Source organism: Ranitomeya imitator, chromosome 7, assembly GCF_032444005.1.
Source record: "Ranitomeya imitator isolate aRanImi1 chromosome 7, aRanImi1.pri, whole genome shotgun sequence".
Taxonomy (NCBI): Eukaryota; Metazoa; Chordata; class Amphibia; order Anura; family Dendrobatidae; genus Ranitomeya; species Ranitomeya imitator.
The window spans coordinates 122709263-122722646 of NC_091288.1; the positions used below are offsets into that span (position 1 = coordinate 122709263).

The window sequence follows — 13384 nt, forward strand, 5'->3', positions numbered from 1 at the left end:
CCAGAGGGAGCCCAAAAACAGAACTCACAACAGGAGTGAGATGCAGGGGGGGAGAGGAGGGAGAGCGATCCATGGGAAGAGACATGCAGGGGGAGAGGGAGAGCAACCCATGGGGAGAGAGACATGCAGGGGGAGAGGAGGTAGAGCGACCCATGAGGAGAGAAACATGCAGGGGGAGAGGAAGGAGAGCGACCCATGGGGAGAGAGACATGTAGAGGGAGAGGAGTGCATAGGAGCGAGAGCGACTAATGGGAAGAGAGACAGGCAGGAGGGAGAGCGACCCATGGGGAGTGAGACATGCAGGGGTGAGAGGAGGGAGAGCGACCCATGGAGAGAGAGACATGCAGGGGGAGAGGAGTTCATAGGAACGAGAGCAACCCATGGGGAATGAGACATGCAGGGGGAAGAGGAGCGAGAGCGACCCATGGGGAGTGAGACATGGAAGGGGGAGAGGGAGAGCGACTCATGGAAGAGAGACATGCAGGAGGGAGAGCGACCCATGGGGAGTGAGACATGCAGGGGGGAGAGGAGGGAGAGCGACCCATGAGGAGAGAAACATGCAGGGTGAGAGGAAGTAGAGCAACCCATGGGGAGAGAGACATGCAGGGGGAGAGGAGTGCATAGGAGCGAGAGCGACCTATGGGGAGAGAGACATGCAGGGGGAGAGAGTGAGCAGGCACAAGGGGATGGAGAGCACACATGGGGAGTGAGACATGGAAGGGGGAGAGGGAGAGCGACTCATGGGAAGAGAGACATGCAGGAGGGAGAGCGACGCATGGGGAGTGAGACATGCAGGGGGGAGAGGAGGGAGAGCGACCCATGAGGAGAGAAACATGCAGGGTGAGAGGAAGTAGAGCGACCCATGGGGAGAGAGACATGCAGGGGGAGAGGAGTGCATAGGAGCGAGAGCGACCTATGGGGAGAGAGACATGCAGGGGGAGAGAGTGAGCAGGCACAGGGGGATGGAGAGCACACATAGGGAGAGAGACAGCACCCATGGGGAGAGATAGTCACCTCCCGGGTCACAGAGGGAGATATATGGGGAAGAAACAGGTAGACTGCAGCACAGAGTATTTCAGGAGAGCAGAGTGCTGGCCTATGGGAGATCACAGAAGAGATATATGGAGGAAGGGTATGTGATCCCTGTTGTGTGCATGCTACTTCTCTCCTGTTTTGTGAATAATATTCTTGCCATCCCCCCTTCCCCCACCTTAATCCCTGACCTGTCAGCTCTCCTGCTCTTTCTCCCCAGGTGTCAGCTCCCTCTCTGTAGGCTGTGAGTGCAGTTTACTGGAGATCACAGGGACTGTGTGTGAGGGGGGAGGCGGAGACAAAGCAGGAGAAGCACACAGGGCAGCATGTGAGGAGCAGAGGATGTCTGCTCAGGACACACAGAGCAGTGCCTGGACTGGAGTACAGAGGAGCACGGAGGTAAATCACCCGAACTCCCCACTCTCCATCCTCCGGCTCCAGTCAGCGCTTCTCTCCTGTGATAGAGTAAGTGGAGCTCGGCAGATAGCACTGGGCTATAATAAAATGGCGGCCAGTCACACCTACAGCAGTGAGTTGTGCAGCCCACAGAGGCGTGCCCAGCTCACTGCTAATGCTGCTGCAATGTTAGAGATAGGCTCAGCGCCGGTCTATTATCTCCTATATCCATGGGGTGCCATAATATGACACTGATATTGTCGTGCTACTGCTGCAAAACCAAGATGTCAGCCCCCAGTGCCTTCTATTAACTCATATAACACACAAAATATGTTTCACATGCATTTAAAACTTGGTTATAGCATGTTATGCTACATTACAGTGATTTATTAATGACCTACAAACGCGGTACCTTCCCTTTAAGAGGATACAAACTTTGATGGGAGTGTTTCTTTACATGGCTGCTTGATATTAAAATACCTCTTAGCAGGTAACCAAACAATGTTATAGTTTTTATACATCTAATTTGTCTTTCTCTTGCTCAAAAAGTGGTTAAATGCCTTGTAAATATCTCTGAGCTCCTCTGATTCTGTTGCTTTTTTTCCTTGTTGCAGAGATATTCACATTTATTACTGTTTGAGAGCAATTTGTGAAGTTTCTGCTTGCACTCCAACTCCACATTTCTTCAGTCTTCTCTGGGAGCTTGCACTTTCACCCCTACTAAACACTGCCAATCACAACTCTGTGGCTGATCTAACAGTCTATCAGTCTTAGATGCTGATGAGCTGTGATTGACAGCATCTGGAGGAGAGGGGTGAAGGCGCACACCCCCAGAGAAAATTCTGACGAAGTGCCAAGTTGGACTGCAAGCAAAGATTTCACATATTGAGCTCCAAAAGCAATACATGTTAATGTGCAATGGAGCACAAAATGTAAAAAAAAAGGTGTCTGGATCAGTGGAGCTCAGAGATTTTTACAAAGTATTTAATGCAATTTTTTGAGCAAGTGACAGATTCTCTTTAATGGCTTAAATTCTGCCAATATATTTTATATGTATGTAATTTACTGTAGTTACTGTATTACACATTTCTTTACATCATTTTGATCAAATCTTTTCTGGAAAAAAAGCACTAAAACTACAAAAACTTACAGATGGCACATCACCAGGTTCTCCTTTTTGGCCCTAAAAGAACAAAATGTATACAGATCCATTTAGAAAACTATAATGGTAAAATGCTTTAGAATAACAGAGTGACACATCTTCTCCTTCAGAAATATAACTTAAAGATGAAAACTGTATATTAAATTTTAATTACATTCCTTTTATTTTTTAAGGAAGAAAAAAAATGATCTCTTAGGTTAACAATATGTTGTAGTGTGGCAAGAATAGGACAAGTCATTAAAATTTGACTTTAGTACCTTAGTGTGCTCAGATGCTCAAGGAGCATACAAATTGTACTGCGTTTTTTTTTGCTTATTTTTAAACTAGAAATTTAATTTACATTTATATTTTGTAATAAGGTTCACTATCTTTCATGAAAATAGTTGTTAGGTGCATAGATTCGTACTCTATATCTTCACTGTATGGTTTGCCAAGTGCACATGTAAGGAGGTGAAGCACAAGAAGAGTCCAGGGGCGGTTACCTTTTCGGCTCTGTGCTTGGAACCATTGAGCTGTGCTACAGCTTCCCCAGGGGGCAGACGTGGAGACTGGGACAGGAAGGAAGCCGGGCAGAGAGCGGGAAAGGTGCACGCGCAAGGAACAGCTGCGTGTGCAGTGGTCAGAGCAGGGCGCAGCTGCACACCGAGAGAGAGCTCCTGGTCAGAGGACAAATACAGGGAGACTGCCCAGAAAGACTGCATCTTGTGAGTACATGAAAGCGGACTCTGCTGTGACTGGAGAGGGGCGCTTGGAGACCCATGCAGAGACATTGGCCCATGCAGAGACTGTGACCCCCTGTTACCCACGGTATCAGTACAGAGACTGTGACCCCTGGTACCCACGGTATCAGTGCCGAGCCCTTAATTCCCGGTGAGAGACTTAATAATAGACTGACCATTGTTTTCCCGAGATAGGCTGTGCTGTAAAAGCTAAAGACTCAGAGCCTCACATTAACTCCCGAAACCCCAGGCAGCGGGCTCCTAGAGACTACTCAGCCCATGAACAACAGAGGGACGACAAGTGCCGCTGTTTGTTGGTGCCTACGTTGGAGAAGACGACCCTTCAAGCAAGTCCTCGTCAGACTGATAAATGTTCTTTTTCTCAAGAAATCCTTCTTAATTCTGTTACACTGTTTGACTCCCATATTTTTGCACTGTTTTATTGCTAGTTATAGTCCACTGCTTCCTCCCTGGGAGGAGAACCTGATTCCTGTTATTAAACCCCTCAACTGTTGGTCTGTCTATTCCGTGGTGACATACTCAGTACCTGCATACTATTACACACAGACCTGTGCTCCAAATCTGGAGAATTGATCCCCAAACTATGTTTGCAGGGGGAGAGCAGTCAACATAGAATGCATGTGGTCCATTTGTACACAGTGTCCATAGTGAGAGAAGTGCATGGGTTTGGTTGGCTCAGTGCTCTCACTGTGACTCTAGTGTGTGCTTTATTTTACACCCTTGGGTAGAAGAGAACAGGCTACAGTTGCACTTGTCACCATGGCACAGACTGCAGGTCTGCTTTCCACACAACTTCTCCGTGACCCTTGCTCCTAACAGGTCTCTCTGAGATCTGGATCTTTGGCCCTGGTGACAAGCTTAGCATATTCTCTTCTATACAAGGCTGTCTAGAGAAGAACATGCTGCAGAAGCAGTAGGACCTCTGGGCAGGCCCAACTCATGCACTTCTGTCCCCTGAACTGTGGCCCTGGTGCCGCATGTTCTCTTCTATACAAGGTTGTCTAGAGAAAAACATGCTGCAGACACAGTGGGAGCTCTAGGCAGGCTCAGCTCATTCACTCCTATCCTCTGATCTGTGGCCCTCATGACATGCATAGAATGTTCTCTTCTATATAAGGTTGTCTTGACAAGAACATTCTGCAGACACCTTTGAACCTCTGGGCAGCCCCAGCTCATGCACTCGTCCCCTGATCTGTGGCGCTAGTGACAAGCACAGCATGCTCTCTTCTATACAAGGTTGTCTAGAGAATAACATGCTGCAGACACAGTGGGAGCTCCGGGCAGACCCAGCTTATACACTCCTGTCCTCTGACCTGTGGCCCTGGTGACAAGCGCAGCATGTTCTCTTCTATACAAGGTTGTCTAGAGAACAACATGCTGCAGACACAGTGGGAGCTCCGTGCAGACCCAGCTCATATACTCCTGATCTGTGGCCCTGGTGACAAGCGCATCATGTTCTCAACTATACAAGGTTGTCTAGAGAAGAACATACTGGAGAAAAAGTGGGAGCTCCGTGCAGACCCAGCTCATATACTCCTGTCCCCTGATCTGTGGCCCTGGTGACAAGCGCATCATGTTCTCAACTATACAAGGTTGTCTAGAGAAGAACATGCTGCAGACATAGTGGAAACTTAGGGCAGACCCAGCTCATGCACTCGTCCTCTGATCTGTGGCCCTGGTGACAAGCACAGCATGTTCTCTTCTGTAAAAGGTTGTGTAGAGAATAATAAGCTGCAGGCACAGTGCTAGCTCAGGGCAGACCCAGCTCATGCACTCCTGTCTACTGCTCTGTGGCCCTGGTGACAAGCACAGCATGTTCTCTTCTATGCAAGGTTGTCTAGAGAAGAACATGCTGCAGACATAGTGGGAGCTTATGGCAGACCCAGCTCATGCACTCGTCCTCTGATCTGTGGCCCTGGTGACAAGCGCAGCATGCTCTCTTCTGCACAAGGTTGTCTAGTGAAGAACATGCTGCAGACATAGTGGGAGCTTAGGGCAGACCCAGCTCATGCACTCATCTTCTGATCTGTGGCCCTGGTGACAAGCACAGCATGTTCTCTTCTGTACAAGGTTGTGTAGACAATAACAAGCTGCAGGCACAGTGCTAGCTCAGGGCAGACCCAGCTCATGCACTCCTGTCTAATGATCTGTGGCCCTGGTGACAAGCAGAGCATGTTCTCTTCTATGCAAGGTTGTTTAGAGAAGAACATGCTGCAGACATAGTGGGAGCTTAGGGGAGACCCAGCTCATGCACTCGTCCTCTGATCTGTGGCCCTGGTGACAAGTGCAGTATGCTCTCTTCTGTACAAGGCTGTCTAGTGAAGAACATGCTGCAGACATAGTGGGAGCTTTGGGCAGACCCAGCTCATGCACTCATCCTCTGATCTGTGGCCCTGGTGACAAGCACAGCATGTTCTCTTCTGTACAAGGTTGTGTAGAGAATAACAAGCTGCAAGCACAGTGCTAGCTCAGGGCAGACCCAGCTCATGCACTCCTGTCTACTGATCAGTGGCCCTGGTGACAAGCACAGCATGTTCTCTTCTATACAAGGTTGTCTAGAGAAGAACATGCTGCAGACACAGTGGGAGCTGACCCAGTTCATGCACTCGTCCGCTAATCTGTGGCCCCGGTGACAAGCGCAGCATGCTCTCTTCTATACACGGTTTTCTAGAGAAGAACATGCTGCAGACACAGTGGGAGCTCCGAGCAGACCCAGCTCATGCACTCCTGTCCCTCTGATCTGTGGCCCTGGTGAGAAGCGTAGCATGTTCTCTTCTATACAAGGTTGCTAGACAAGAACATGCTGCAGACACAGTGGGAGCTTCGGGCAGACCCAGTTCATACACTCATCCCCTGATCTGTGGCCCTGGTGACAAGAGAAGCATGCTCTCTTCTATACAAGGTTGTCTATAGAAGAACGTGCTGCTCTCAGCACTCATAGTTGAGAGGTCGGTACCCTAGCCTTGGAATACAGATCTGTGCACTTGGTAACCTTTTTTTCTGCATGAAAGCAGCAAAAAAGGGTAATTAGCCCTAATTAAAATTGATTTAAATCATATATTTAGTTTTAAAATGAAAAATGAAAGTAAATAACTTAATAAAACTGTCTGTCTGTCTCTTTTCTTTAAAAATTGATGCAGCGGGTAGGTAATGCTTTAAAATAAGGAAATGTGCATTACTGATCTCTTGCAGTCCCTGCCACTCCAACACCACTGCTCTATTGATCCTTTATTATTTCTTTCCATGCCTGCAGAAATGACATCCCATCTACAACAAATGACTGCTCTCACCTGACTCTGGCCTCAGTGGTGAAGCAGCCATAGACTGTACCTGACTGCTGGCCAGAGCAGCTGTCAGGTGTCGCAGATGGGGCGTCACCACTGCAGCCCGGGAGAAAGTGGCAGGACGTGAGTGGCAGTGACTTCACTCTGTAAGTAATGGCCATTTTTTTTATTGTATAGCATTACCTCCAGTCTTTCCCGAAGTGTGCATACACATGGACACCCATGTAATAGAGACCACTGCTATACCTGTGTCCTCTGCTATTTTCGTGTGTAAGGAAAGGCCATACTGGGCCCCTGGTCCTCAAGGGAGGCCAGCATGACGGGGTCACGGGGAATGGCAGAGCCTCAGGGTGGGCAAGGGCAAGTCGGCTTTAAATAATTTGCTTGGGCTGTGTACTTTTGAATTTGGACAGAATGGGGCGGGGTTTGGATGAGGCATGGAGGAGCAAGCGGGGGGAGCTTACTGATGGGGTGATTTGGATAAGAAATCGACAATTTCACCTCAGCAACTGCCACGCTCACCTGCTGGTCTGGCAGTGGCTGAAATCCCCACCCACCTTCCCTTTTGCTTGTTTCGATTTTGTTTAATCGTGTTTATTTTAAGGTTATGTTTTTGTTCAAGGGAAAGGAGAAATTTTTGTCATACCAGTTAGGCGGGGGAGGGAGGTCCTCGAAGTTGGCGGAAAGAGGAGAATGGTGGATTCTAGGGGGGGACCTCTGGTGGTCCTGGACTCCCCCGGAGTGGATTGTGAGTGGATGTGGTAGATCAGCCCATGGAGGGGCTGATTAAAGGATTTGGTAATCAGTTGGTTTGGCCGGGTTGGTCATTATCTGCTTTCGAGCTGGTGCTTAGCAGCTGGAGGCAAGACTAAGCCTGGAGGCCAAGGTACACAATTTGAATTTCTGCAAGGTTATTTTTGAGGCTTTGAGGACCACCACTCACTGGGGGATATTGTTTACATGTTGTATTTATGTTTAATAAAAGGCTGCTGTGGCCATTTAATCCAAATCTGGTGTAATGTCTTTATTCAGGAGGGGATCTTACGATAAGGCAGTTTAGGAGAGATCCAATGCAGTAAGTAATTAAGGTTAGGCGTTTAAGCCAGTAAAGGTGGTCATGAGTCACATGTACCCCCTTACGTCATGCGTAAAGAAGGATTTTTGTCACATTCGGTAAGAATTTAATACAAGTTATTGCATATTTCTCAGCAAGCCATAAGCACAAAGCATTTCCAAATATCTCCCCACATAGGGCACCAAACGGAGGCTGTACAGCAGTATTCACATGGTATACCAGTCTCTCCGTCAGGGAAGCTCGTGCCACATTCACCAGCAGGGCACGTATGATGTAGAAATACTTGGTACTCATATAGGTGTGTTCAAAAACTTGTGTGACTTCCTCACTCATCTGGATAGAGGAGATCTGTGTGGCAGGGCTCTGTGTGAGAGCCCACTGCTAAAACGGAAGCGTTTGACACATGGTAATGTTTTTAATATTAGACAGTGTAGGACTGTCCCGATCAGAGTTACCTTGTCATAGTGGGATGGCTTTATGGTATTTTTGATCAAAAACAGTATTACTAAAAACTCTGAGTTATTTAAATGCACTTTTTGCTTTTTATTTACTTAGTTACAGTAGGGTTTTTGCTCATTTTTTCTCTTGTAGGTTTTATGTGTTTTATGGCCAATGTGAACATGTGTTTATGTGCTGCATGTGTACCAACTCAAGTCAAGCTCAATTTTTGTGTTTTTTTTATGTTTCCGTTTAGAAGAGCGGTGCTGCAGCTTCTGCAGTATGGTCCAAACCCCACATTTTACAACAGGAAACTTCAATAAATACATTAATAAATCAGCAGAACTTTGATAAATAACTAATGCAGTTTTTACTCACCTTTAGTCCCCTACCTACAGGTGAAAAAGAGAAAAAAAGATCATAATCAGAAATTACATAAACCAACCAGTTGAATATAAGGTACAAAGAGAGAAATGTCACATTTCTTTATAATTCCAATGTTCAGATTTTAAGCAGATACTGACATCTTGTAATTTTGTATTGGGTTCCTGCTGACATGTTGTATAGTTATATGACCCAGAAAAATGGAGATGACATCTGTTCCATTGCACCAGTGACTGAACAGAGCCAAAGGGGACAAAATACCCCACAGATTACATCCTGTTGTGTCAATGTACACATATTCAGTAATCAGCTGCTGATAAAAAAAAACAACTTAGGAAAAGAACACATTAAGGCTATGTTCACACATGACTTCTTTGTTGTTTTGTTTTGCAGCCAAAATATTTGTCCTTGGTCTTAAAAATGCTGTGTATAAAATGCAGCTAGTTGCTGCTCTTTTTGCTGTTTTTTATTGCTTTTTTTGTGTGTGGATATCATGGGTAAATTTATTACAGCGCTTTTGCAGTTTCTCATTATATTCTGTAGGTAAAAAATGCTGTATTTTTGTAAAAAGTGCCCACTTTCACTGAAAAAAAAAAACTGTGTGCATGAGATTAATGAAATCTCATAGGTTTTGCTGATACTCTAAGGCCGGTTTCACACGTCCTGATATTGCCAGTACCAAAATATCCTGTATCCGTGTGGGAGATATCCGTGTCCGTGTGTGTAATACGTGCAGCACACGTGTGGCAACCGTGTGCCGCCTGAGTGCCACATCAGTACCACATGGATGGCCACCAGGGAAGAAGCGCTACAGTAATCGCTGTTCCCTAGTGGCTGGTGCTGAAGACGGCTCTCATCACTCTCCCCTGCTCTGCCGGCGATCGGCGAGAGCAGAGGAGAATGATGAGAGTTATATTAAAGTCCAAATTATGACAGCAGGTGGGGGCTTTTTGGAAAATTACGTCCATCATCTGAACCTGCTGTCACTAATAACAGTGAGAGCAGGAGCGGATTATCCGGGTATTCCTCAGCCGCCGCCTGCGATCTAAGGAAATAAATGAATGAAAACCCGAAGTGGGTTCTCCCCTATTTTCTTGAACCAACCAGGCAAAACTAACAGCTGTGGCTGCAACCCTCAGCTGTGAGCTTCAGCAAGGTTGGTTATCAAGAATAGCGGGGTCCCCATGCTGTTTTTTAAATTATTTAAATAAATAATTTAAAAAAACGGCAAGGGGTCCCCCACATTTTTGACAACCAGCCTTGCTAAAGATCACAACTGGGGGCTGGTATTCTCAGGCTGGCAAGGGGCCATTGATATAGGCCCCCCAGCCTAAAAACAGCCCGCACCTACTCAGAAAAGGCGCATCTATTAGATGCACCAATTCTAGCTCTTCCCACTTGCCCTGTAGCAGTGGCATGTGGGATTAATATTTGTGGGGTTGATGTCACCTCTGTATTGTCAGGTGACATCAAGCCCACAGCTTAGTAATGGAGAGGTGTCTATAAGACGCCTCTCCATTACTAATCCTATAGTTATATGTTAAATAAAGACACAGCCATAATAAAATCCTTTAATTGAAAAAATTACACAGATTCCTTTATTAATCAATTTAACCATACTTACTGCAATGCCTAATTCCACCGAAGCCCTCAATCTCCTGTAAGAAAAGTAAAATAAAAAGACAACAATAAACCATATCTGTCCGTCGTTCTGTCATATGCTGTAATCCATGTCTGGGGGCTAAATAGGTTTCAATCTGGACGGTGCCAAGATACGACCGTCGCGGCTGAAATCCACTGGTGAATGAGCTGCTGAGAGCGCAGCATCATTCACCAGCGGTGACATCATCACTGGCATTTTCCCACGGTCCTGAGGTCACTGCAGTTCAGCCCGGCCTCAATGATGTCACTGCTGGTGAATAATGCTATGCTTTAAGCATCTTATTTACCAGTGGTTTTCAGCCAGGATGGTCGCATCTTGGCACCATCCAGGTTCAAAACTATTTAGCCCCCAGACATGGATTACAGTGTAAGGCCGGCTTCACACCTAACGTATCAAAATACGGCTCGTTTTTTAAGGCCGAAAAGTTCCTGAACAGTGATCCGTATTCAATGCGAGGATGCGATTTTTTTTTTTCCAAAAATTATCCATGTGTCATCCGTATGGCATTCGTATGCTCGCTGGCTTGCAAAATGGACATAGAATGGATCCATAGGCTCAAATATTTGTGAAAACTCTGGATGAGCTTAAGGCCGCTATTGAAGCATCCTGGGCCTCCATAACATCTCAGCAGTGTCACAGGCTGATTGCCTCCATGCCACGCCGCATTGAAGCAGTCATTTCTGCCAAAGGATTCCCGACCAAGTATTGAGTGCATAACTGAAAATTATTATTTGATAGTTTTTTTGTTTGTTATTAAAAAACACTTTTATTTGATTGGATGGGTGAAATATGCTAATTTATTGAGACAGGTTTTTTGGGTTATCAGGAGTTGTATGCCAAAATCATCAGTATTAAAACAATAAAAGACCTGACAAATTTCAGTTGGTGGATAATGAATCTATAATATATGAAAGTTTAATTGTAATCATTACATTATGGTAAATAATGAAATTTAACACTATATGCTAATTTTTTGAGAAGGACCTGTATACAGTCATATATATATATATATATATATATTTATATATATCAGTGAGACATATATATATATATATATATATATATATATATATATTATGTTTCATGCAGAGCTAGATAGCATAAAAGCTGGTAATTCAATTGCCGGCTTTTGCTATCTCCTTATCAAACCCAACAGGATATGAGACATGGGAATTTTTCTGAATATTTTCTCACGCTAGAGATCATATGAGTTTATGCCACCAAGGGGCACAGCACCGCAAGTCAGCGAAGCTGCATTCCATTCATTCCCCAGTTTTTACAACCAGGCTCCTGGTTGTAAATTTATTTAACCCATTCAGATGGATTTACATCGTGGGACATGACTTTACGGCAGACAGGTATGGGATATTGTTATTTTTATTTTTCCTTTTTTTTTCAGAAGAATGAGGGTCGTCATTTGGATTGAGCAAACAATAAAGATATTAAAACCCCATGTGATTATTTATTTCATTAAAATACTTTATTCATAATGTGTGCGTTTGTTTATCCCTTTATTAATATTGGATTAATAATGGATAGGTTTCTTCTTGACATCTCTCCATTATTAGCCTGGCTTAATGTCACCTTACATTAGCAAGGTGACATTAACCCCTTATTACCCCATATCCCACCGCTACTCGGGAGTGGGAAGAGAGTGGCTAAGTGCTTGAATAGGCGCATCTTACAGATGTGCCTTTCCTTGGGTGGCTGGGGGCAGATGCTTTTAGCCAGGGGGGGGCCAATAACCATGGACCCTCTCCAGGCTATTAATATCTGCCCTCAGTCACTGGCTTTACCACTCTGGTGGAGAAAATTGGGCGGGAGCCCACTCCAGTTTTTTCCGTGATTTAACCCTTCTTTTAACACCTAGCACTCCCAAATTTTGCACACACACACTAACATTCTTAGTGAGGGATGTATAAAAATATAACGGATATGAAATGGTTTACTGTATGTAACCCATGTCTCATATCCTGTTGGGTTTGATAAGGAGATAGCAAAAGCCGGCAATTGAATTACCACCTTTTATGCTATCTAGCTATGTATTAAATATAATTATATATATTAAATATAATTATATATGTTCTATTCTGTCAGTGTGATTTTACTGTACACCGCACTGAATTACCGGCTTTTCTATAGAACACCGGTGCGTATTTCTCGCAAGTCACAGGCATGGCCCATGTGTAATCCGTATTTTTCTCATCCCCATAGACTTTCATTGGCGGATTTTTTGCACCATACGCTGACAAACACAGCATGCTGTGATTTTCTCAGCCCGTAAAATACGGCCGAGAAATGTATGGCTGATGGAAGCTGCCTCATAGAAAAACACTGGTCCGTGTGCAGTGCTTTGTTTTTGCGCCTCTCCCTCATCAGTATTCCTCTCAAGCATCACCCCGGCCTTAGGATGTATATTCCTCATGGTTTTATTTTAAATATTAGGTGCACGGCTATATTACAGACTTGTGGTACATGGATCTGTGATATATCGCCACAGTCTGCTCTTGGCCACACTGTTCCTTCATGTGCCATGTTTTATCATAGTTTGACAATATCCAAGAGAGCATAAAATGGAACCCAGTCCTACCATAATACATCTGTACCATGTGATCCACATATAAAAAATCATGTCCCATGTAAGACCGGCGTCACACTAGCGAGTTTTACGGATGTATGAGAGGTGCAGAAAATACGGATTGTATACGGTACAATGATTCTCTATAGCCCAGCTCCTATCTGCCGTATTTTACTGATCCGTATTATACGGTCTTCTACGGCCGTAGAAAAATCGCAGCATGCTGCGTTTGTCACCATATTGCGCAAAAAAATCGCCAATGAAAGTCTATGGGGGCGAGAAAATTACGGATTACACATGGACTTACGAGAAATACGCAGCGGTGTTCTATAGAAAAGCCGGCAATTCAGTGCGGTGTACAGTAAAATCACACTGACAGGTTAGAATAGAATAGCTCAGATAAATGTCTACACATAGTATAGAGATATATATATATATATTTATATATGTGTCAGTGAGACACATATATGTATATATATTAATATTTCATACAGCGCTAGATAGGAGAAAAGCTGGTAATTCAATTGCCGTCTTTTCCTATCTCCTTCACAAACCCGATATGATATGAGACATGGTTTACATACAGTAAACCATCTCATATCCCTTTTTTTGCATATTCCACACTACTAATG

General features: G+C 44.8%; 1 protein-coding gene across 1 annotated transcript in view; it reads right to left on the reverse strand.

The window, feature by feature from the left end:
* COL5A2 (collagen type V alpha 2 chain) overlaps window positions 1-13384 on the reverse strand; it is a 525281-nt gene that overhangs the window by 279610 nt on the left and 232287 nt on the right. Inside the window, exons 3-4 of the mRNA XM_069733787.1 lie at window positions 8506-8519; window positions 2579-2611 (exon numbers count right to left, since the gene is read on the reverse strand). Of these exons, the coding sequence (XP_069589888.1) occupies window positions 2579-2611; window positions 8506-8519 (47 nt within the window). The remainder of the gene's footprint in view (window positions 1-2578; window positions 2612-8505; window positions 8520-13384) is intronic.